Genomic DNA, 27,760 nt, shown 5'->3' on the forward strand with positions numbered 1-27,760 from the left:
ATTACAACTGCGACTTACATCTTTATTATACTTCTTTATTCTTATCGATAGCGTTTTTATCAGGCCCGATCTGAAAAATATATAATTACTCAAAATGACATCAAGTATTTGTTTTACCAAGTCAAATTTATTTGGAAATTTTACGTCGTAAAAATACTAATTCCTATTCTAAATGTCTCAAACCACTGAATGATTTCCTTGAAGAGCTTTATAAAACATACCAAAGCATTGCTCTGGCATAACTCATTGCAATGTTTGTAAATGACAGGTAGTGATTTATAGCCTCATCGCATTCCGACGGCTGTTAGGCTTATAAGGTATTAGAATATAAGAAAAGGAAAATAAAGCAAATTATCAATGAAAACGTTTATCGCTTTATCATCAAAAAGAAGCATGTGTGCTGAACTATAGAACGAGTTTGAAAAGCGAATATTTCTTCAGATGTGGAGTTGTTCCTCTTATTTCTATTATTGCAGATTTCTATTATCTGAGATATAAGGGATACCTTGACATGAAATTTGTAGTAAATTTAAGCATTGATGTTACAATCAGAAAAAATTGCAAAATCCTCAAGTTACTAGTCAGACTTGCCGCCAAAGTTCGGGCGCAGTAAAAATTGCCAATGTTCCGTATTTCATCCATTTCATTACTGGTGGCGTTTTATTGGATTTAAATTGTTATAATTTGCTTGAAAGTCCTGCCAAAGCTACATCTAGGAGAAGATCTATAAAAATATTTGTCATTAAGCTAGCCAACAGCCTTTAGCAGCTCTATCATCTTTACTGACACATGTGTTTTTGTGACTGACAAATATTAACTTTTAAGCGCTTTTAAGTGAGAGCGCCGAGTTCCCTTAATGTTTGATAGCTGTGTGAATTAATATCATTACCTATAACCCATTTAAGTTTTTACGATTAAATAACTTTACGATATATCTAGTTAATATGCAAGTTGTTTTGCTGTGCTCTGAAGGACAATGTGTCATACGTGTTTGTAGCTCCCGTTGTTGTTGGCTATCATTGAATGTAACTAGATCTACTTAAGTGCTAATCTTTGCGACTTCTCACAAACATTTGAAGAGGAACATAACAAGAGAAGGGTATAAAAGACCCTTTTATTGAACAAAATATTTTACAGATGGACTTGCGTGCTTACAGACACCGAACATTTGCGGTGAGAAACTCAAATGATACGTAATACTAAATTTAAAAGTAAAACTAGCACAAGACTATATAATTCAGTTTAATCTAACAGGTTGACACAGAATCACACCGGCATGATTATAATCCGGCAAGGATGCGAAGCCGATAATGAAGGTTAACAGCAGGAAGAAATAACAACGTGCGCTCACAATAGTGAAACTCCACTGTGATTAAACGTTTTAGCTCCATCAGTTTAAATACACTCATTCACCCTAGCTAATTTATATCCTGGCGAAAAAACGTGAGGGGAATGGAAGAAGACAGAAATGTCTAACAAATTAAAACCCTACATTTATTTTTACTGATAATTTAACTATTAGTAAAAATAAATGAAACCCTACAACCTTTGAAAAATTTAGTCTCTATTAGTCTATTTGTGGAAGACATAAAAAAACTTTTTTTCATCTCGAGTATATTTTACAGATTAACAATTTTTCTTTTCAAGAATCACTTGAACCTCTCCAAATTGTAATAAATGAAGAGAAAAACGTGTGGAACCCGGATGACAGGGAGCAAGCGGTCACTGTTAAGGAAAAGAAAATAGGAACGTCAAAAGCGGCGAAGAGTATCAATGCATTCTGCAGTACATTGCAATGATTTTGCCAAGAGAAATATATAATACCTACTCAAAGTATACTCGTATTAAACTGGGTGGAAAAGCCATATTTAGAAGAGAAGACATTTAAAAAAAACTATTTTTTTCTTTTGATCACGGAAAATATATTTTAGGGCTGCCTTAATCGCGACTTGAATCAAGCGTAATTAACAAGAGTTAACATGTCTCAGATTTTAAGGAAAGTTCAGTAGGATTTATCTGCTGAACTCACCCACATAGTTGTGTTAGAAGAACCATTTTTCGTGAATAGTTTACACACTTTATTGAAAAGTTTTCTCCAACCGAGGAATTTACAGTTCTTGTTTATTACAGACGAGCATGTGCGTAATCTTGATTTAATTGATATAAGTAAAGAAAACTAAGTAATTATAAGTTCCTTTTCACCTCATTCTACTCATAAACTGTAAATTCTTGATACGACTCATGAGTCCTTTCGAAGCACTGTACCGTGAGGAAATGAGGCAATGCCTAAGACATTCAGAATGGACTATAATAACGAATGATAAGGTAGAAAGCTTTGGAAAATCTTAAACTCGAGTACAAACGAGTAAATTTCCTCAAAACTGCTAGAATGTATCTCTTGAAAAATAATATTTTGATTATGACGATTATGACTTTACAGCTTCTGAGACTAAATTAAAAAAACTTGCGATACAACTCTTTGAACCATAAAGATTTCCCTGTGGCTTCATTGCAATCCTCTCTTCACTTGTTTCTTCCAGGTCCATTCATGCAAGTGAATCCATATGATATTTCTTCAGTACCAGTGAAAGAAAAAATAGCAAGACCGAAAAGAAGGAGAGGCTTGTATGAGGATACCAGCTGATCATATAAAATTGGCTTAAGAGCCAGTTTTCGAATAAAGCTTGAAGTGTTAAAAGACAGTCACAAAGTGAGCAAGCCTCCAAACTCTGAGAAATCTGAGGGTAAAATTTCTAAATGGCTATGGCTGAAGTAGACAAAACGTTCAGATACAGGAAATGAAAGCTGTGCTCATACAAGTTCCATCACCGGATAGTAAAGTAGACCTTGAGTTATTTCATGAAGGTCACAAGATACTGCGTGCATGTATATTTTGTCAAAATTCATTTTTATTAGTAACCATGGAAGAGCTTTAGATAACTATTTTCAGTCCTCTGGGCGAATGTGACTGTACCGGAGCTGAAATACGCGCTTATACTTCCAGTGTTTTAAAACGATTTAGTTACTTTCTGTATTTTTTAATTATTTATTATATTGCAACAATTAAGTCGTTAGCCCATATTTAGACCACATGGAATTTTTTTAAACTTTTTATTGCATTTTGCAAAAAAAAAAAAAAAAAAGGATACTTTATAAAAACTGTATTTTATATCATGAAAATATTAAACTATATGTGAAAAGTTTTAATTAATAAAAAATGAATAATTAACTTCTCACCGCTTCGAGAAAAACACTAATTTGAAAGCGATAACGCTAATTTAGACCTTTCCCACTACTATTTGCTTATATTACTCCTTTATTCGGAAGGCCCACCAGCGGCCGAGCGGTAACGTCGCTGAACACTGGTAGTTCGGTCCGAGGTTCGAATCCCGCGAACGGGCTGGCTGCATGGGTGTTTTCGTGGTTTTCCCCATGTGTAACGTGTATACGAGCCAGTTTCCCTTAAAAAGTCCTCCACGAAGGCATCCCTCCCTTAAGGCAGATAGCCCTCGAGTGCTTTGCTGTAATCTAATACACCACCTTTATTCGGTACTGCAAATAATAGGCAATATTTCATAATGAGCTGAAAATGAATGTATGCATGTTTGGATATTTGATATGATTTTTCGTGTGATAGGTGAAAAATATAAAGTCCTAATTAACATAAACACCTGAAATTTGTTGCTATCTTCTCGTAATTGTTTTTGATAAAGGACAAATTAAGTGATTGTATTTTTAATCACAATGCTGTTAAAGTTAAATTTGATTTTAACATATTTTTCAACTTAACAGTAAGTTATCTTATTCAAAAAGCAGGTTGATAAGAAAGGGAAGGCAAAATATAGCGAATATATGACGAATCTTCTACATAGCTGCGCTCTGTTCTTTATATGATCCTGCATACGACATATTAAGTTGTACAATGATTTGCATACGCAAAATGTAAGTAAATGTTTTCTATCCAACGATTTTCAAATAGAAATTAAGGATTTTGAAAATAACATATGAAATTCCTTTTTTATAACCTTTCTTCTCGGATTGCAAACTGTTTTCTTTATTAATTGCACAACGGGCGCGTATTCCAGAGGTCCGCGGTTCGATTCCTGCTGAAGGAGGTTGCTCATTTTTTATCTTTCCTGCTTCCAAATGACCTAACGTCTCTACTACAGTGGCGCCCGAACTAAAAGGGTGACGGATGATGATTCTTATCACCCAGGATTTGGCTATTGGGTCACCTAAAAACCCCAGTCGCCCTTTAAAAGGAGTATATAAAGTATTTCTCCTCCCTTCTTGGCATGTCTTCGTGGTGTGGTGGTCTGCACACTGGGCGCGTATTCCAGAGGTCCGCGTTCGAGGCGGTTGCTCATTTTTCATCTTTCCTGCTTCCAAATTACCTAATGTCTCTACAAATTACTGACAATGATATGCTTCTTTCATTTTTGATGATATTAACATTAGTAAAAATGATTATCAGCTGCATTTTTAATGAGTTAATTGTAGTGTAATGATTATTAATTTATATGTATTGAATCGGCAATAGCCTGTGGTAAATAAACTGCTAAATCAAACATAGCATAAAAATGATCTTGAGAAATAAAACTATATTAAAAGTATATGTATTTAATTATTCTATACCATCAAGCCACGAAACAGAATATTAAATAGTTAAAAGACTTCGTTCATAAATTTTAATGCCAGTTTCAATGTTTTCTTAAGTGCAGTGTAAGCATGTCAGTTTTTTAGATACGTTTCCATTTAATCTTTGAAGCTTTAGCCCAAAAGGAATACCTTTGCAAGGATTACAAAACCAGAATTTTGGCATTCTCTCTTGTAAAGTCTAGAATATTCTGCATAAGAATTATTCTACGTAAGAATGTCGCAATAACTTCTGGAAGTTGAAAAACATCTTATACTGTGAAACGTTTTCTTTTCAAAAGTTTTCCATTTTATATCGTCAAGAAGAGATTTGCATTACCTTTCTTTATGATGTTAAGTTAGAAATCTCAGGAAACAAGACATAATTTTGAGATAAATTGAAACAGATACTTACTTTACATATATTAGCAAGACTTTTCCCAGATGGTCGAGGAAAAATATTGAATTTCCATTAGCTTTCTTCAATTACTTGAAATTCTTAATACTAATAAAGAACTACACAATTTTAAATGCTACTTATTTGTTGGGTTCTGAGCTTTGCATAAAGAAAGCATAATAATTTCATATCTAACGCTTATATGTGCAATAAAATTTAAAAGCGATTCGATGATTACCCTATAAGAGGCCGAACAGATAAAAAAGAATGAACCATGGAAATTCAGAATGGGTTTGAATCGCAGTGAACGGGTTGGCTGTATGGGTGTTTTCGGATTTTACTCATAGATAATTCAAATAATAGTAATTTTTTCATAGAGAGTCCTCAAGGAAAGCATCCCTCCCTCTAGGCAGATAACCCTCGTGTGTTTTCCTTTCCCATAGCCAGTTAAGCAAACTAATCCTTAAATCCCTCCATGTCCTTTAATTCTTTATAAAAATTTATATCTAATTATAATAAAAATCCTACTTTGATTATATCTAATTATAAAAGTAAAGTTTCCTACTTGCGTATTAACTGAACCAAGCTAAATTACTCAATTATTTGTCAAAAATACACCTTAATCAAACAAGCAGATATTCTTTTGTTTTGGTTTCGTTTATCGTCATCACACATTGAAGCCGTTTTTAAAACTGCAATTGTTTATTTCTTCTACATTGCTCTTAACATGAAAAATGAGGTCATTGCGTGTTTTGTGAATGAATGAGTAGATAGATATATCGGAAGCGAGATGATAGCTTAATAAAAAAATCTGATGTGTACACCACATGACGTAGTTGTGCAGCCTATTTATTAAATTATACACATATTTTGCTGCATTTCATTTAAACGTATTTCCTCGAATTTCATTAGAGATATATTTATCATTCAATTAATTCAGTTCTCACTTCGTGGCATACATAAAACTCAAAACATCGTCATGAAAAACTGTAAGATACAGAAAAAACATAAAACTCCGAATACAGTTAAAAAAACAGTTTAATTTTTTTTTGCAATTAAAATTAGAGTTTTTAAGCAAAAACAAGAAATTTTGCCAGAGGGCAGGATGACAGATTTTTTGGTGCACAGAATTAAATGTTTACTTTGGTCCCACTCGGCAGAAAGACACTGATTTGGTACATAAGCTGACTTAATCCACTATTCTACTAAGAGTTTCAAATGTAAACAAATGTCGGCTTCATTAGGCTTAGTATCATATAAACAACTTTTAAAATTGTTGATAATTCTACAGCTATTGCATGCAGATTAACTAAATGCATAAAAACCTTTATCGGAACAGCATAATTTAATCACTTTTAAAGCAAAATATGCACAATTTACCAATATAAAAGAATAAAAAGAAACTGAGCTCACCGAGGCGGCTAACAGAGTGGGTATATATCGGTGAGCTCAGTTATATATATATATATATATACGTCGATTGCAACCAAATAGGGAGGTCCACAACTAACTACATGTTATTAAAGTCCCATATACAATTTTCAGCGTTCTGAGGCAAATCGTTTTTCAGTTTGTCAGATAGGTACGTCGTACGCATGTATCTTGCATAACAGATTTCACGGAAAAAAACTCTCCTGAATCCATTTTACAATTCGTTTTGAAAAAAAAGAGTTCTTTACTCTCTCCGTACGTTCAGATGTCACTCAAAAACATTGTTTAAATGGATTTGAGAACGGTCAAAATAAATATTTTTGTTTATATATGATACTCAAAATTTTTCCCGATTACTATACTTCCTTAATTCATACAAGGAAATAAAAATGGAACTCAAATTATTATAAACCCGAACAAGATAAAAGAAATGAAAGCAGAAAATTATTAAAAGATTGTGTTAAATCCCTCTACATTAACCTTCCCTTAAAAATTCGTTTTCAAAATAATGCTTACGAACAAGAAAAACTTATATTTCTCCGATAACAATACAATTACTGCCTCAGTGATTCATTAAAGTAAAACATATGGAATATTACAAGCAAACTGTTCTCATAATTAGCAATAATTTCCCAAAAGAAAAATTATCGAATTTGGATAGTGTCTGTTTCGTATGTTAATGCAAGCAGACAGAAAGAGAAAGTTAAGGAAATCATGTTCTTTGCGCGCTTGAATGGATTATTTCATCGAATCCCCGTTGTCATATATGAATAAAAATATCTCATTATGAAGTGGGAACTTTCTTTCACTTTCGGAGGATTATACGAATAATAATCTCTTCATCCGCTTATGGTGCTGATGTGATGTCAATATGAATTAGTGCTACAAAAACATGAATATTTGCGACTTGAGCAAAGAAGCAGAAAATTTCCTTTGTTCCTACAAAAAAAAAAAAAAAAGAAGACAGTTTTAATCTTTACATATTTATGTCTGTAATTTTTGCTTAGCAACAAGAAATGACGGACCAAGTTTACTCGAAATCTTAAAATTTTCCGGGGAAGGTATTTGAGTTTATCGATTAATCGTTGAAATTTTGTAGCTCCGTCTCTTATATGCGAGCATACATTCACACATGTATGTTGCTAAATTTTGGAAAGAACAGTGTTAAGTTCCAACCTGTTTGCAGTGTTTTAATGACACTATGAAAAATTTATATGCCACTACGAAAATGAAAATGAAAACTTTTAATGGCTCTACTAATGCTTTGAATGACACTATGAAAAACGTAAATGGAACTACGAAAGTATTAATGTGATGATAAGTAATTCATGGTTTTAAATCTCTGATAAATGCATTGGTATATTTACATTATGCAATGCAATGTTGTTACATATACTTATACAGTAGCATCCCAGTTACCCGAATCGAAACGAGCGAGGCAATTCGGATAATACTTTTCCGGATAATTCCCAGGAACAATTTTAAAATAGTTAATGGTATAAATTAATACGTATAAACTGTTAAGTAAAAGTGTGTATTAGAGTAAGTTTACCTATGTTATTTTAAACGTAATAAAACATGTTCTATGCTATTTAAAATCATAAGCAATGCTTAATTTATGTAACACTTACTAATAGCACCACCGTTTGATGTCGTATATCAATTTTTTAGAATTATCTCTTTATTTAATAAACTGTGAGACAACTCGGAGAACAACAGTATAACTTCTTATGTTGCTTATCTGCAACACTACAGAAAAATATTTCCATTTATTATTACGCAAGTGTTTTATGGATAAACTTAGAAAAACACATAACGAAAGCTAATATAATACCCCAGTTTAAACTCATAATTTTGAGTTGTGCAAGGAAAAAAGTGAAACTTATTAAAGCATGACATTCAAGAAAACCTATAATATACCATAAACAATTAAGAAAACTTGGAATGTCCCATAAAGTAAAACTGTGCAAGCACAAAACAGGAAGTTTTAAAAGCATAGAGTTCAAGAAAACCTATAACAAACAATAAAAAAGACTTATAATATCCCATAAAGAAAAGTTTTCAATTTCAAGAAGTCTCTTCTGGAAAAATGTCGACATCAACGAGACGCCACTGAAATATTTCCTCAGACAATGGGAAATGTTCCCTGAAGAATATATTTCTAACAATTTATTGCAATCTTTGATGTATAAATTTCCGTTTTCTGTAGTTAAGCCTCTTTCAGGGAGTCCTTTTAATGAAATGCAAATTTTAAGCGACACAATCCGTCAATAAATGAATGTACAAATGGGCTGTGAATAGTTGTTTACCAAGTAATGGCTTTGACTTACCGCAAAGTCCTACTCAGATATTAATAGTTCTGTTTATAATAATGTATTGTTCTATATTCATATAATAAGATTATTTCAAAGAATACGGTAGTTTTCTTAAGAAAGACCTATACTTCTAACTGGCTTCATTTCTATTTCTATCGCGATAGTTTGTAAATGGCAGAGACTGCTATTACAATAAATTCTATTAAGTTGGGAAATACTCCTTGTCAACTGTGGGAAGCTCCTAGAAATACTGTAGGAAGCTCCTAGTAGAATTCTTCTAATCAATTAGAGCTTCCAGCCAAAACTTTTTAAAAGGAATTCGGAGAATTTGTGTTTGTATAAAATAACTTGAATTAAGCTATGGATAAAAGCTATTCGTTTGGGGAATTTCACTTATTACAGTTTGCAGTGAAGTCGCTAATTAATGTTATGTGAAATAATGTTATATGAAGGATTTTAAAATGTGAATTTGATTAAAGGTTAAAATTATCGCTTAAGTTTAAGGCTTTTATTCTTAATAGGCAAAGCGATTTTAATATACAGCATACGTGACAGACCATGAATATTCATCTGTGACCGTTGCGGTTTTTTACAGTTCATTTTTACATAAAAATAATAATAAATAATAATTTACCATGAGACTTACATTATATTATAATTATTATTCATTATTATCTTTATATATCATTACGCTTATATAAAAAATAAGCAAACAGCAGCATTCGAGCAATACTGATTGGATACTCAGTGGCGGCCAAAGCATCACATTGTAAGAAAGTATCATATTTTCCACCACATGGTGTAAGTGGTTATCATGTCCAGCTAACCAGTTGGACAGTACCATTCACCTTTTAAATGGGAAAGAAGTTAAGAATTATTGCATTCCGCCACGCGTGCTCTCCGAATGTATGTGGTAACGCGTCCAATTGGTAATTGGAAGACCTGTGGTTCGGATCCCGTGCAAGGCACTATTGTTTTTTCACGTTTCCTAATGAATAACTAAAACACTCTACCAAAATGACAAGCATTACTTACATGCTTTGAAGTGGCTATAGAAACACCTGAGTGACACTAGTTCAGCACTTACGAAATAACTAAAACTCAAAATCAGCTATTCTGAGCATTTCGCTTTGCTTTATCAAATCTGAAAGTGCGAAATGGAGATAAATCTGTGCATTCGCCTTTTCACAAGAATAACAAAGAATAAACTGCCAAGACACGTGTAATGGTTGCATATTTGTTGACAGTCTTATTAGCAATTTCTAGGAAATGAATGCGTGTCATTATCGCATTTGTTCACATCCCTGTAAATCTAGGTTAGTTTGCAAAAACCCATCTGCTGATGATGACCCCGTTGAAACACTTCTGTGTTTCTCTTCTTGCCTTTCTCTGTGCATATTGTCGACCTGTACCTTTATGATAAAAGGCTGCGATAACACTGCTGACGCAAACTATGTTTAGCAACAAAAACATTCATATCTCCCCTGCTGCGCTCGTCGGAAGAGATTTATTCGTATCTAAAGGAAAACCCCCAAAGAAGGTGACGAAAAGTTAATCTCATATGAAAAAAATTAATACACATTTACTTTAGCCTGAAATATAGTAGTATTAAAAGTGAATTGAATTAAGTGAAGCATAGATCTTATTAAATTGATATATTATACGAATTAGCTAGGAGTTTCGTATTTGTAAAATAAAAAGCTTGTTAAAATTTTTAACTAAAATATTAAAAGGACAATTTCATTAAAATATTTTGGAAAAATTCCTCCATTAAAATGCAGCGAAAACAAAATGTCCTCTTCTAAAATTCGTCTCATAAATTACTTTTTTTTTTTTTTGTAGGGTGCCGGGTCCAAAAATATTCTTTGAAAAATTCAGTGGATGCTTAATAATTCCGTATTAAGAATTTGAACGAATAATTAATAATAAATACTATACATAACAGTTTTGGTTTATGTATAGCAAATATAATACATGAGTTATAAAATATTCAAGAAATTGCTAAATATCTTTTAATTTATGGATTAAAGCAACTATTATAAATAAAATGAGAATATATCTTCTTTTTTTTACATTCTTTCTTTGAAAAATCCAAAAATCTCATGTTTAATTGATAAAAAAATTGTGTAAAATGCGTTGTAAAGCACAGACTTACAGAGAAGGTGATGACTACTGATTGCAGTAGATCTATATCTACAAGAGTTAACATAAACTTTTCGCATAACCTGGAAGAACAATAATGATAACTTTTATTATAGTTATTTCAATTGGTAATTTTCATATTTGATTAAATCTATATTTGCTCATTTGCTTAAGCATGTGATTCACTTGGAAAGGAGACCAGCTTTAGGCACAGAAACGAAAGCTAACTATGTTAAATGAATCTGAATATGCACTAACAGTGCGAAGAAAACGCAGCTAGTAAGAGATCAAAGAACTCAATAGTTACACACCTGCCTCAAAGCTGTGATTTGATAAATGCCCGAAGCTTCCTAGGATGATAGAGTGTGCAAAAACATATGCTCCGGAAGTGACAATTAGATGTTCATTAGAACTTTTAGATCAGTTACGTAGATGTAAAAGTACTTTAAATCAATTTCCTTTGTTTTTTAGTTTGTAGAGTTATTAGGTTAATTGGAAGCAGAAAAGGTGAAAAATATGCAACCGCCTTCGCCGGGAATCGAACCACGGATCTCTGGAATACCGGCCCAGTGTGCTGAACCACTATACCACGAAGGCACGCTAGGGAAGTGGGAGAAATACCTTATAAGTTACTTTACTCATTATGTTAGTTTGAATTTACATACTTTTTAAGATTGTTTGAAACCTGGATTATGTTTAGTTTATAACAAAATCAAGTATATTATTATAAAACTACAAGGAAAAAAATATAGTCACAAAAAAAGGAAGATAAAAATTATGAAAGCTTTCAGATTTTATATTACTCCCAAAGGGGCGTTTATTTATTAAATGTCATGTTCTTCGCACTTAAACCATAAAATTAAATTCAATAGCAATATCACAAAATAATTTCAAAAGAACATATCTTTAGAATTTCCGATATACAGTCTCGAGCGCTGGAGATAAGAATGTTTTTTTTTCGTACCACTGCTCGCTGCTCGTGTTGCCACTGCTCGCTTTGAAACTGTTGAGTTTCTTAATTAAAAAGTCATAAATGCTTTACAAAAATGAAGCACATAATACAACAAATTCCAAATTCCAAATTTGGCCTTCCAAATGCCCATATTCGGTTGGAGATGTATGTTATTCGTAATTTGTTGGCTCAAAATTTGATGAAACATACATATATTTATGCAGATTCTTCATGACTTAATTTATTTGAATATAATACAGGGCAATAATATTTGGTGGCAACGATTTGAAAAGTGATTTAGACTTTTAAAGTTTCCGACGCAAAATACCAAAACGAAATTTATAGCTCTTCTGGGCTAATGCACTTTGGGCTAATACTGGTAGTACTTCTTCTCATACAGAAGATTGCATGGTTTAGCGATATTAGAGTTTACCTTTATAAAGCAAAGACTGCGGAGTACCTGGATTACACTAGGGTTTACTTTCAGATTAAATAATTAAGATATTTACATAAATAGAGAAAAAGGGGGCAGAAAATAACTTAGTATAATAGAAAATAGCTGGAAAATATGAGAGAAAATAACTGGAAAATATTGTTTTGATTTTACGAGATTTTATTTTATTAGTTTTTGATTAACTTCAGAAAATAAGCAAACACATAGCAGAGAGCCTTAAGAATAATTGGTACTAAAAAGAGAATTAATTTGCAAATAACTTCAAATTATGTCAGTGTCTTCCAGTGCCCCTTTGAAAAGAAATGAAATTTAACGAATTACAAAAAAATAGATTTTCGGAAAGAAGAATTCAGACAAACAGAATTACCAACATATTTCGTTTTCATTCTTACAATTTTCTTTATGTCATCTTACTGTAAAAAGTCACATTACACAATTTCCCAAGAAACAGAAATGCAATTTGTCGGCAGGATGTCTTGCTATCAGCAGAACACGGCGCAATGCAGCGAGTTCAAGGTTACTTGCCGTCGTCAATGTAACATAATATGACATCTTCCTTGCTGATGTCAAATAAAATAAATAAGTTTACATTTACATTCAAGAGGCAAAATTATGCTCTTTTGGATGGAGGGAAAAAATCTTTTATTTTAATTTTTTAAACAAGCATTAATTTTAGTTTCTTCTCGGAAACTACATTTTAACATTTTTAATTAAAATTAAGATTGCAGTTTGCTGCTAATTTATGCTCTCATTCCTTTTTAAGTGCAAATGAAAAATGTATTTTTATAAGGATAATGTACAGTTACTTTAAGATCATATTGAATTTTAAAAGAAAAAGGTTTTTAATATGAAGCTGGGAAAGCATCTTGTGTCATTTACCCATTTATACATAGCTGCAATTTTAAATTGATTAATTAATTTATTTATTTATCTTGCTTTTATTATCCGTGACATAAAATTGTAGATTGTTTTGTAGAAAATTAAGCATTCCCATTAAAATAGACCATAAATTATTTTACCCCTTTTAGTTAGTTTATCATTTTATGAGTTTCAAGTAGAAGTTTATTTTATGAAAACTTAAGTTATGAAAACGTAAGTTGTTAAGTTATGAAAACTTAACATGTTAACAACCGTTTTGCGTAAACCTGATGCTGTTATAGTTGCAAGATTAGTTGAAATTCCATTTAAGAACAGACATTAATTTTTTTTTGCACTGTATTGCTATTTTGAAGCAAGAGACATGAAAATTTCATGTGCAATTAAATAAATTTAAGAGCATTAAGCTTCTTAATTTGCGGCCAACAACTCCAATTTTTTTCTGTTTTCTGAGAAAACCGTGTTATTAAAAGCAAAGTTACAGAGAAATAAATTGGGAAAACTTCATTATGACGTTTTTTAAGCATTTGCACCGCATCTTAAGAATAATGTTTCCCCATACTTGTTCTCAAACATCTTTTTTTAATGTATGTAAAGAGAAAGAACACACTCTTCGCTTATTCTTTTTGCTTTATCTTAACGCGAATATGATAATATTTGATTACGCAATGTACATCAGTGTGTTTCTCTGTCTTTTAAGATATGCTTTCGCTTTGCGAAAAGATAATACATGCAATACGTTTGTTGATATTTTTATGCTGAAGTTTCTGCTTTGCCTTTTTATAAATTGATTTTAGAGTAGATATGAAGGGGGAAATCTTATAACTCGATTTTAGCTTTCGACAAATGAGCATTACCGATGTAAATGGAACATGCGAAAAAGTAAATTTTGATTGTATTTTGTTCTTATGTCGATAACGTTCAAATTTATCGATGTTTATTATTATCTTATTTATTATCATCCCTTACTTATCGGTAAAGTTTAAATTTTGCTTTTATACTTTTATAATAAATGTCACTTGGTTTCTTTACGGACAACACAAAAACAGATTTCGGTTTGCGTGTAGAAGATCAAATCCTAATTTCAGTTTAGTATGATGCATTATAAACAGTTTTTTTCCAAAATTAAAATAAGTCACTAGAAACTGAAATTGCAGAAAAATGTTAATTGCTGAAAAGAAACTGAAATTGCAGAAAAATGATAATTAATGCTATGTGAATCTCTCAATAATTAGAAATATACATTATTTTGGGTAGTAAGGGTAATTCATACAAAACAATGATTGTGACTACCTGTTTTCATACACTGTTGGGAAGAGTTAAAAGGTAGTGACAGAAATAAAACTTAACTGAGTTTAAAGTCAAATTTATGGAAATTAAAAAATGATGGAAAACATTATCTTGCATGCTATGCGAAAACTTTTCCTTAAATATGTTGTGTGGTCACCTCTGATAGAAAAGCAAAACTTCACATCTTGATTATATAGAAGTAATCAAACTGCTTATGAAGACTTGTGGAACTCCGCAACAGTCTTCTGAGAGTACATATTTTTTATCCTGAAATAACTTCGTAGGCATTTAGCGAGCTATAATTCGGAGACCTTTGACCTCTCACACATGCTAAATTGGGTCCAACTCTGGGAAATGGCTGGCTGATCCATTTGAGTGGTATTTCTAAGTACTCTAACACCAAAGATGTGCGATACTGACGAGTATTGTCATCCATTATCACAACATCTGGATCTACAGCTTCAATAAGCACTCTTTCTTATATGGTATTCCTAGACCTCATCATCATACTGTGACAAATCATGGAACTTCCGAAGAGATTATGTAGTTCGATGCAGCCATTTTTGATGATTCTAGGTCCAAGCAAAGAAACCGCTTCCGCATTTCTACGGAAAAACAATTTATTTCTCTGTGGTAAGTTTATTTTAAATTGCTATTGCTTTTCTTTTTCAGCTACATGCGCTTTGTTAAAACGCGAACTATGCAAAGATTATGCTATTGATGAGTTCCATATGCAAAAATATATGAAATATACTGCGACTGGCCCCTCAGTGTCCAGAAACCCACTCGTGATATTGCTTTAACCTCAAACATTAGTATCTTCCTCAGATTAATAAAAATAGATAATAAAAACTTCAATTTTACATTAATCACCGTACATAAGCAAGACCATCATGTATAGCCACTGATAAAATGATTTTAAGAAATCCTTTTCAGAATACATTGCTATATGCCCGTACGATTACACAGTAGAACGCCAGTTATTGAAATGGAGTCTCCAGTTAATGGAGACGTAGACCCACGACAGAACAGGGATATTATTTTTTTTTTCTGTTGACTATACATGCATTTATCGTAATGCAAGTGAGGCAGTTGTTTTTTACGTGCTAACATTTATATAAATAAATATGAAAAGAATACTACAGTTAAAAATTTGGAATTAAAAAGAAGTAAGAGAAATTGAAACCTCCTTAAGACGACCAGCCACAGTTTCAGAAAACTTTATTCGTCTGGGAAAACGGTCGCTTTATAGAAGTGATGTTTAATATATACTACTTACATTCTACGAATTACTAGCCATTTTCAACGGCACTGGCTATGAGACGTGGCGGCCATGAAAGGTTTCAGTTTACTTTTTCGGCTAAATAAAATGTAAACACTAATTCCGACAATACTAAATTTAATTTTTTGTATTTGGCTAAACGCCGCTCTGGACGGTATGATGACAAGCGGGGGATGATTTGCATGCTTAAATGGAAGGCCTAGGTTTGATCTCGCATAAGGTTTGGCATTATGTACCATGTTCCCTCTTACTTGCAGACCTAATATCAGTCCCCCCTTATGAAGCATGAAGGATAACGTTCGCAGTGATGAGACGGCCAACTGGCTTATGAGTGTTGCCATAATTTCTGACGTTTCTGAAGAAGACTAAACCAGGAACCCTTTCTAAAACTCTAAATTTTTTAGAACAGTAGTGTCTAAATTACAACAGTGGCAACACTGCATATTTAAATCACTATGAAATTCAATGCTTGGAACACTGAGAATGTTTGTTACTTCCACGGAAGTAAAAAATATTTTAATGTGCCGAAAAAATAATCAATAAATGAATTTTCTTTCTGATGTATAAATTGAAGAGAAACTGGATTTTGCTCTAAAGACTATTTTACAGATGAAATAGTATGTTAGTTTCACTTCCAAATCGTTATCAGGTATCAAAGAATGTTTGATCAGAACGTTAAATTGTAACTTCCTCTGGAGGTTTTGTGAACTTAATAGCTTTATTTAAAATTTAATTTTAAAATTATAAAGATGTGAGGATAAACTTTATAATTTTTTATCGACAAATGCAGTTGAGAAGCAGTTTAAGGAAAATATAAGAGGTAGAGTTAATGCAGACATTTAATATATATTTTTTCATTTTAAGAATGTAACAGACATCATTGATTTTAGCAAAGAAATGTAAATTCCGTTCTTACACAGAGCTTTCCTAATTTTTCGAATTAAAAATACGAAACGATACCAAAAAGTAATTTCACAAACTGTTTAACATCTAGAAAAATCTTAAAGTTTATTAATTTTATTCTATTAGATCAAAAGCTAATTATTTTTTGAAGAAATGAGATGTTAAAGAAGACAGACAGTTACTCTTTTGATAAAGTTCTTGAAATTTAATTTAATTTCTTTTATCTCGTTTATTTATTTCATACAATTTCTGTGATTATATGCCCCAATCTATTTGAAGATTATTTTTTACTAATTTAGTGCTGATTTCCTGATTTATGAAATTAATGTTTCCTTTCGAAAAATTCATTGATTATGCTATTATTGCTAGACATCCTTATTCTAATCTATATGCAGATTACCTTTTACTAATTCAATGCTGATTTCCTGATTTATGGAATTAATGTTTCCTTTCCAAATATTCACTGATTATGATGTTATTGCTAGAAATCATTTTCTGAGAATTGCCCCCCCCGTAAGCGCAATATGAAAGCCGCAGTCTAGAAAACATTTTTGATATTTCAACAGTAGATTGCCATGCCGGTTTGATTGCTATGTTAATATTAAGGTAGAACCTTAGTTTTTAAACAATCATTAAAGCTATGATATAGATTGATAAGCGTTCTGAATTGATTTGAAAATAGCAGAACTTACCCCTTTGCAAAACATTTCCTTGAGACTTATTGGAAGCAAATGTTGGAGTAATAGTCGTTAGTGGTCCGCTCATTGCTTGTTGCAAGTTCGATGGAGAGTCTGACCTTGAACGGCCACGGAACATAGTCATCGCTGATCACACACTTAATTAGTTAAGTTAGTAATCATGTAACATAGTCTCTGATTTAAGTAAAAGAGAAATTTTCGCAGACTGCGAAAGAGAGAACTGTGTAATTATTCCAAAGATATATGTAATTTTCCATTATAATCATCAGTACAACATACAATACTTCTTTTCCTATTTTTCCTGATTTTCCAAAACTGGAATAACAAGCAAAATTACATGTAAACATAGGCTAGCATAAGAAAGTAAATCGAAGCCAATAATGGTTAGCTATGTAGAAATAAAGCATTTACGCTAATGTTAATTATTTTTTTTATTGAATACAATTTAATGCTTCCAGTTCAGATCACACTTTCTGATTATGTTTTGAAAGCACTCAGAAGAGAACAGTTTATATTACACCACATTAATACACGGTGAGAAAAAGAACCTGTGCGCACTTGTATTGCAACTGCTTTCGATGAAATATTTTAAAATGAATTTTTTTCTTTTGTGAAATAAATTGTTTACTTGGAAAATTATTTGGGTCATACACAATATGCATTTGCATATGATTTCAATCAAAAGTTTTATAAAATCTGAAGCATTGTCATTTAGTTTAGGAAACCAATTTGAACTTGCCTTTCTAAAGGTTATCTTCCAAACGTCAAAGTCGTGCACCCACTTGCTACTGAGTTTCAGAATTAGTTAACAATGATAGTCGGAGATGTGTTTTTCTTGAGCAGTTGAACCTCCCATACAATCGCCATCGGTTAGAGAAGAGTGGTTTTAGAAACATTAAATTTATTTCCTTTAGAGGCGAGTGGTGAGTATCTGCAGTGATATATAAAACACCTGCTGCACGAGCTTCCCAAAGGTGCGCGCACACACATCTGATCGAAGAATAGAGAATCTTCTGTTAGGAAGAGAAAGAAACCTTGTGTTGGTGATTCAGCCTGCATGGCCAGAGTAACAGGTGGCCATGACGTAACGAATCTGAGATTGTTGCCATGGTATACCTCTTTTCTGACACCGAATTCTCGAACATCGATGCCGGTAATGCTGATTAAGAAGTTTTAGTATACGGGCAGGGAGTATGTTTCTGTTGTTAAAAATCTCAATGCATTTATTCCGTATTTTCTACTGAAACAACACAAATCGTACTGATGAAATTCCAGAGAAACTGTTTTGGGTCAATCGGAATAGAATATTGCAATGTCTTTGGTTTCATTGCATGCGGGTATCTCGTAACGGAAGGAATATTCAAATACAAATAATTATTATCTGCTGGGAAAAAAGCTAAAATTTAAAGCGACAATATGTTGCTAATCCTAATAATTAAATGTTGTTTCTTTCCAAGTATTTCGAGAACAATAACCTAAATATTAATAATCGAGCAAATTTTTTTAAATTAGATGAATTGAAAGGAAATTGTCACAGTTTTATTGTGGTTTAATTAAGCGCAAATGAATTTAATTGAGGTATAAATATTGTCCTAATTTAAACAAATAGGTTTTCAGCATTTCCTTAGTTAGCTGCCCATTTTAACTATACATTATGTAGACATTAGGAATTTTTCTGAAAGCAGAAGAGATGAAATATGAACAATGCCTTTGCCGGGACTCGAACCTCTCAAATACGAGCCGAGTGTGTTCGCCATAACACCACGAAAACATGCTAAGAAGGTGGAAGACCTTATACACTCCGCCTTTTAAAGAGCGACTGGGGATTACAGTACACAATCGTCAAATCCTGGTGGTGACGAATTATCGTCCACCACCTTTTAGTTCGGACGCCACTGTAGATTTATTAGATTATTTGGAAGCAGGAGGCCTAAAACATGCAATGCCCTCGCCGGGACTGGAATCAGGACCTCTCGAATACGCGCTGAGTGGGCTGGCCTTTACACCACGAAGGCATACTAAGAAGTCGGGAGAAATATTTTATAACATGTAGTCACGCTTATAGCTCCTCATTGATTCATGTTTATGTATAATCTACACTTATTAGCAATGCGGGCTACTTTAGCTTTGGTGATAGAAGTTATTGTATCTCTAATGGCACAGAATGCTTTAGCTTTAATGTTAGTAATTAGATTATTTTAAAATATTCAGATATTCCTTGTAATTCTTGTTATTAAAACAATAACTACTTAATTTAGTAAGGAATTTAAATAACAATGTTTAGTAGGTAGTTTGTAAAACCCGCAATTTCAACAATTTGATTATACTTTAGACATTTGTTAATTTCGTTTGACACAATATACTCTTTAAACCTCATTCCCCTATAACAACAACCCACTTCGAAGGATTTATCTAATCATGATGTAAATTAATATATGAAATGTTCCAAAATAAGAATCAAAATATTTTAGGACCATTTAGTTGAATAAAGAAACTACAAAAGTGAAGAAAATCACTACATTATAACTCCTCCTCTAAATCGGAAGAAAGCATTTCTCCGGAGTGAAATATAGATAGTATATAAAGGTATGACGAGCCAGATATGGGCCAACCATTTCGCCAGTTTATTGACATTCTAGGACGGATATAGGTGCGTCTGATCAAGAGCCAAGCATACTCGATCCAAGAGAAGCCAGGTGATCAGGCTGGCAATGGGACATCATTTGCATTAACGAAGGCAACTCTGAAATGCCATGCTATATGTGGGAGGGCATGCCTCAGAAATAAAGGCCTCAAAATGCTGTGAGAAGAATGGTAACAAAACTGGTCTCATTTGTTGATCTAAGAAACGGTTTTCAGGCCAACGTCTTCCCGTGTGCGAAATGTGTGGCGTTCCGAAATAAAGGTAAAATTCAAATGCTGGTGAACCTATGCCGAGATATGAATGCAGGAGCTATTGACGTCCAATGCAAAAGAACCTCTTCACTGAAAGTCACAACACTAGCTGCACATTTATCACATTGGTGAGCCAAACATTAATTGAACATTACATGAATAGAACATTACATGAATATTACATGAATAGAAACATGTTGAGTTTAAGAAAGAAATGTGACTACAATTTTAGTTACATTTCTTTCTTAAATCAGAAAAAATGTTAAATGTCCTTATGTAACTTTCTTTATAAATGAGGGCAATTTCAAGAACTTATATGTTTTATGTCTTATCTACCTTTTGAAATTAACTAATTAATAAATTAAAAGGTTCGTAATTAAACATCATACCATTTCCCGAAAGTGATTTCTTTTATCTGCTTGACTAAAGAAACTCGGTGTGAAATGAAAGTAGATAAATATTGGTAAACAAGGCAATAAAGTGTTAATTTAATAATAATGAAAAAAAAACTTGACATATACACAATTAAAATAGTCAATGAATTACTTTCATTTATTTCCCAAATAATATAATTTAAGTGTCCAAGATATCTGACACCTAAATATATTTGCAAAAATTTGAGCTATTTACTTATTGCTGTGCTAGTAGAATTTCTTTCGAGCTTCAGAAAAGTAGATGCGTCTGAAACTGCGGTTCTGGTCTTTCATTCCGAAGATTCTAATAAGCATCGTATTATTAAATTAATATTCCAAGCACTTCATTCTTGTGCTATTATAGGTGACACTTAAGAACTTTTTTAATGCAGCGGAACAGGGCGAAAGTTTGGTTCGAGTTGTGAATGCAGTGGAGCTTCCATCGTCTAATTACTGCTGCAGGAAGTTTAGAACATCTGTGCATACTGGTAAGCGTGACTGATTCATCGATACTTTTCGTTGTAATGTACGAAGCGAAAGTTATTGTGATGGAACGGAACTGAGCTGGATAATTTTAGCTTAATTTTCATCCATGTTTACAAGTTGTTTCTATAGCAACACATATGTACTTCTTGCTTCTAAACTTGCTTTATTCTTTCCAATATGATTTTCGGTAATAGCAATGATTTGCAATGAATCTTTTGAATATCTGACACTTACAAAAGTTTAATGTAACCTCATTGAGAAAATAACCTTCACGAGATGGTAAGTCTCTCATCTTAATTGCGACTTGAATTACAGACCTCAATAATGACTGAAAATAAGTACTGTAATCATTTAGTTCAAAAACATTCGAGATGTTCCTGCAAAATAAAATTTTGATACTTGGTACCACTCTTATAAGTATCTTATTTATAAGGTACTAACACACATCGGATATTTTAAAATGTGTTATAATTGCCTCTATCGCCCTAAATTATTTAAAAATGTTTTCTTTGTGACTTTCAGCTTTTACAAACATTTAAACTTCCATTTGAAGTGGAGTAGTATTATTCATAACACATAAATACATAAGTACAGTTTTCACACTTTGTATATTTCACAATTTTATAAAGAATTTTCCATTTATAATAAAAGAAAAATGAATTCTTATTACGAAAGAAGAACGTTAAGGGAATACCACATAGAGAATGGAAAAAGACCTTCATGCATATTCTTACGTATCCCAAAGGGCGGAAAAACCTAGACGTCTTTAAGCTTGTCGCTGGGCGCAAGTGCTAAAAATGGCTACAGAGACTAATGTCTATAAAAGTCAAAACTTCAGCTTCTGTTATGAAGAACTTCCTAAAGATGCATGGAGTCTATCATTTTGTGCTTGCGTTTCTATGTAAATGTATTTCTGGCAGCCTGCAGAACTGATGAAAAATACTGGACAGAAAGACTAATGCCTTACTTAAAAGAATCGTGATTTATCTTTATAAGGTTTTCTTTTGTTTCATAACATTTAGGGATGGATAGATATATTTTGCCTAAGTGTCATTGCTTTAAATAAATAAATAATACTTTACGAAAATGAATGCCCAGCAATATTTACTTTAAATGCATGCATTTTAAAGGCATTCCAGTACATCACCAAAACAAACAATTCATATTTAGCTTCTTAAAAAATCCGAAAAGATGATATGAACTGCTGCTGAAAACCGATTTATTACAGAAGTTCTAAAGGAAGGTAAAGAAAAAACAGTTAAATAAGGACATTTTAATAGTTTAATTTTTTAAGTTGTTCCTCTTACAAGGATCTTTTTGATGTATTCGAAATTAAAATCTCCCTTCAAAGAACTAAGTAAACAAAGAAATGCTAAAAGAATGCAGTTAGGTTTTCGCGACATATGCATACATTTGTAAGCAGTTTAAATTTGATTTAAAGAGTATAGTGCATTTTCACGAGACATTTTATAAATTTTAACCCTATTCTCGACCCGAGGCATAATTTTCAATTGGAAGGAATTCCACATAATCTCGCACCAGCATCCGTTTTTACTCCTTTCTGTATATCAGTATCACTTTCTTGTGAGTTTGATTACGAAGGACCTTCATATATGATATTAGATTTTTTTCATCAATAATAATGAAAATTGCTGGTGTATAAATATAGTCTCGGATTTAGTGACATTATTGACGATTCCTGCTCACTGTACAAAGTAATTACTTTTAATTTGTTCATGCTTGACGTTTTATTTCCTTTGTACGACGTAAAGGAAATATTATAATTGTGGATTGGATTAGATTGGATTATTTACTTATGGCAAAGCACACGAGGGCTATCTGCCTAAAGGGAGGGATGCCTTCGTGGAGGGCTTTCTAAGGGAAACTGGCTCGTATACACGTTACACATATATTGTAATTGTGAAAAATTTCGGTAGTCAAATTTCAATGGAAATATATATTTTGACCATTCCATATATGTATTTATGTGTTATGAATAATACTACTCCACTTCAAATGGAAGTTTAAATGTTTGTAAAAGCTGAAAGTCACAAAGAAAAAATTTTTAAATAATTGAGGGCGATAGAGGCAATTATAAAACATTTTGACTATTTTTTCGCATAATGTTCTGTATGGACGGACAGAATAAAGTGCTCTTTATTCCAAAATGTATGTATGTATGTATGTATGTATGTACGTATGTATGTCGCATAACCCAAGAATGATTAGCCTTGGAACGTTGAAATTTTTTATGTGGGACTGCTATGACATCTAATTGTGAACCTCCCTTTTTATTACAATCGGCAGAACCAAATGTATATATATACACTCCCCTCTTACCCGGCTTAAAAGTCCTAACCTGGCCTTTATTTTCGCAATCGTTGGTCGTAGTCACATACTTACAATTACAGAAGTGTTTTAAATGACGAAAATATTCATCGTTTGGCAATGCAAAATTAATAGAAATAATTTTGGATAAATAACGAAATTTAACTTTTAATGTAGTTTCCCGGCTCTTATATTACGAGCGTTTTATACTCGTTAATGAAAAAATAACGATACAAGAAGTGTGACTTCCGTGCGACAAAAATTGACCCAGGATATTTAATTTCAAATTTTACTATTTTTGACGTCATTTTCAACTTACCTTGAAGGATCGGCTGACGAAAATATTCATCGTTTGGCAATGTAAAATTAAAAGAAATAATTTTGGATAAATAACGAAATTTAACTTTTAATGTGGTTTCCCGGCTCTTATGTTACGAGCGTTTTATACTCGTTATGAAAAAATAACGATACAAGAAGTGTGACTTCCGTGCGACAAAAATTGACACAGGATATTTAATTTCAAATTTTACTATTTTTGACGTCATTTTCAACTTACTTTGAAGGATCGGCTGACGAAAATATTCATCGTTTGGCAATGTAAAATTAAAAGAAATAATTTTGGATAAATAACGAAATTTAACTTTTAATGTGGTTTCCCGGCTCTTATGTTACGAGCGTTTTATACTCGTTATGAAAAAATAACGATACAAGAAGTGTGACTTCCGTGCGACAAAAATTGACACAGGATATTTAATTTCAAATTTTACTATTTTTGACGTCATTTTCAACTTACTTTGAAGGATCGGCTGACGAAAATATTCATCGTTTGGCAATGTAAAATTAAAAGAAATAATTTTGGATAAATAACGAAATTTAACTTTTAATGTGGTTTCCCGGCTCTTATGTTACGAGCGTTTTATACTCGTTATGAAAAAATAACGATACAAGAAGTGTGACTTCCGTGCGACAAAAATTGACACAGGATATTTAATTTCAAATTTTACTATTTTTGACGTCATTTTCAACTTACCTTGAAGAATCGGATAATTAAATTAGTGTAATTCGAGGAAATAAATTTAAATCAAGTGTAGCAAAAAATGTACTTAATTTTATTAGGCCGGACAAGGAAGTCATGTGGTGGCCACATTAGATTTTTTTGTACATAAGCACTCGAAGACTGACTAGTTAAAATTCTGTTACACGAGAAATAATTTAGTATAGTAAAATGTCATTACCTGGCGCTTTGTTTTACCAAATCATTTACTGGACAATATTATGTACTATTTTACAAAACCATGCATGTACATATTTTACAAATCCATGCATGTACATATTTTACTGTATAACAGCCATACATATATATCAATGTCAACCGGCATTTGTATGTATGTATATTTTTAATACAAGTAAAGGTGGATATCTGACTACACCAATTAACTATATGGTAGCGAGATGGTGCCCGCGGTCTTCCGTCTCGCTCTCATACTCATAAATATTCATATCAAGGTTTTGTTTCTCTTTTTATCTGAATAATTTGAATTAATTTTACATTAATGTTAAATTGTTAATCATGTATCCCATCTTGTATATCAGAAAAAAATACTCCCCTGAAACCAGAGACGTAAAAATCTGAAGTAATTTTTCAAGTAACGGTTTACTACTAAAAATCCGTAGAAAGAGATTTTCAAAGTTATAACTTTTCACGGTTTACAATGAAGTTTCCGGGTTAGAAACAAACTCTGTGAATATTACGCTTAGTACTTCTGTCAGCGTATCTTAACACTTGTTTAGTTCAACGACTGCTTCGTTAAAACGGTATTAAGAGCAAAGAAAGGTGGGAGAGCACGACAGGTGCTGCTATCGGGAAGGGATCAGGTCATTGCTCTGCGTCATTTCCACGAGGATATGCCGGAAATGTTGGAAGACGAAGGCATTTCACGGACACGTTATTCTGTTGCATTTTTCGAAAAGCTTTCCAAGCAAGAAAAGAAAAGGAAATCCTTCACTCTCAGAAATAAGAGTGTCATTAATTAGAAGTACGTATAGTTAGAATTCAAATACTTGAATTAAATGAGACTGAAGTCTATGCGAATATTCATTCGGATAATAAAGTTGTCATTTCTCTGTAAGCCATATATGTAGTCTTATAATATGTAGTGATAATGTAATGTAATACACGAGTGTGCTAGACAATAAAGGGAAGAATTTTATTTATTCGTTGAATTTAATTAAAAAAAAATTTTATCAATTTTATTCAGACGAAGAAATTATTCAGTTAAAAGACAAAATGTTTCTATTTTCGTGAAGCTAAACATAAACCTAACTATTTCTGATGAAATTAAACAAACCTTTTCTTTTTTAATGACGCAGCTCATTTCTATTTCAACTACAATAAAAAAATTGTAGAGACATTAGGATATTTTGAACCAGGAGTCATTTAAAATAAGCAGTGCCCTCGCCGGGACTCCAACCTGGATCTCTCAAAAACTACACGCCGCGTGTGCTAACCGTTATACCACGAAGGCATGCCGGAAGGAGGGAGAAAATGCATACTCCCCCTTTTAAAGGGTGACTGGGAAGTAGGGGCCCCAATCGCCAAATCCTGGTTGTGAGAACATTAGATTTATTTTAAAGCAGGAGACATGTAAAACGAGCAATGCCCTCGCAGGGAATCGAACCTGGACCTCTCGAATACGCGCCGAGTGTGCTAACAGTTACACTACAAGGGCATGCCGGAAGAAGGGAGAAAATACCTTACTTCAAAATCAAAAAGTATAGCCACCAATCGAAGAAGCTAGAAAAATTGCCCAAAAAAGATCTGACCTTTATCATAATGTAAATAAAGAAACCATTATAAACCCAATAATTTTAAAATAGGCGACCTAGTAAATGTGTGAAAGAAATTTAATATCCTAATACCCATAAACTTCCTCCTCCTTTTTTCAGGTCCTTATAAACTTTTAAGACAATATTCTGAAGTTACTTTTGAAACAGGTAAGCCTAATCTTCTAACTAAAAAGAAATCAGAAATTGTTCATTCAGTGAGACTCACACCTTTTAATCCAGCTAGAGAATTTAAATTAACTGTTAGAAATAGTAGAATTCCTGTTTCTGTGCAAAATTAATTTATTTTTAATTTTCCAAAATTCTGCATTCAATGTTTTTCCTGATCATGACATTTAATACCTGATCGGGACTTTAAAAAAATCCAACTATGACCTTACAAAATGAAACTGACTATTTTATTTACGGTGACTCATAATCTTGCTCAGCTAAAATTAAAAGCATTTTTATTAGTTTTTCAAAGTAAAACAATAAAATAACAAAACTGACATTATAATAAAATTGACTAAAAATTTTCACGATTACAGTTTAGGTATGGTCTTAAAGGAAATGCAAGCACAACTATAAAACTCGTAAATAAGCTAGCAACAAATTGCATTTTATTTATCCTAGAAAGAACAACAAACGGTTTTGGACTGCTCAAAAGTTCCAAGTATCTGGAGGCCTGATAACTGGAGATCGTTTTGTTATGAATTATCAAATTTCCCCGTATGTGCTCTCGTGTTGCAAGTGGTTAACCCTCCCAACTAGTAAACGGAATATTCATGATTCGAATCCAATCTTGAAAAAAAAATGTTTCCATGTTTCTTGTTTAGAAAAATCGGATAGCCTCTAAATGCTGTGCAATAGAAATCACAAAATTCCCTCTCTATTGTGTTAATGAATCAAGAAGTGGAGACGCGTCAAAGAACACTTCATTAATGTTTTATCATTGAAAAAATATAAATATTCAAAATTTAAAATTCTTTTCTAGCAGCAACATATTTATCTTAATTCTGTGCAATAGAAATCACAAAATTCCCTTTCTATTGTGTTAATGAATCAAGAATTTCTGGCAGCAACATATTTATTCTAAATGCTGTGCAATAAAAATCACGAAATTCCCTCTTTATTGTGTTAATGAATCAAGAAGTGGAGACGCGTCAAAGAACACTCCATTAATGTTTTATCATTGAAAAACTATAAATATTCAAAATTTAAGATTCTTTTCTGGCAGCAACATATTTATCTAAATTCTGTGCGATAGAAATCACAAAATTCCCTCTCTATTGTGTTAATGAATCAAGAATTTCTGGCAGCAACATATTTATTCTAAATGCTGTGCAACAGAAATCACAAAATTCCCTCTCTATTGTGTTAATGTATCAAGAAGTGGAGACGCGTCAAAGAACACTTCATTAATGTTTTATCATTGAAAAA

General features: G+C 32.3%; 1 protein-coding gene and 1 long non-coding RNA gene across 7 annotated transcripts in view; both read right to left on the reverse strand.

The window, feature by feature from the left end:
• LOC118183196 (uncharacterized) overlaps positions 1–10,052 on the reverse strand; it is a 44,641-nt gene extending 34,589 nt beyond the window's left edge. The window contains exon 1 of the long non-coding RNA XR_015039070.1: positions 9,814–10,052. This is a non-coding gene — a long non-coding RNA (uncharacterized LOC118183196). The remainder of the gene's footprint in view (positions 1–9,813) is intronic.
• LOC118183197 (uncharacterized) overlaps positions 1–27,760 on the reverse strand; it is a 509,384-nt gene that overhangs the window by 369,858 nt on the left and 111,766 nt on the right. Inside the window, exon 1 of one of the 6 annotated variants that reach the window (XM_085809468.1) lies at positions 18,115–18,392. The exons of 4 other annotated variants lie outside the window; for them this stretch is intronic. Coding sequence is in view for 1 of the 2 variants with exons in the window: in XM_085809464.1 (XP_085665590.1) it covers positions 17,370–17,499 (130 nt within the window). In the remaining variant the exon portion in view is untranslated. Of the gene's footprint in view, positions 1–17,369; positions 18,393–27,760 lie in introns of those variants that run through there. One more of the 6 variants, XM_085809464.1, reaches the window with a different exon arrangement.

This window comes from Stegodyphus dumicola, chromosome X2, assembly GCF_044657685.1.
Source record: "Stegodyphus dumicola isolate Sdum_Otavi_A_Nest chromosome X2, ASM4465768v1".
Lineage (NCBI taxonomy): Eukaryota > Metazoa > Arthropoda > Arachnida > Araneae > Eresidae > Stegodyphus > Stegodyphus dumicola.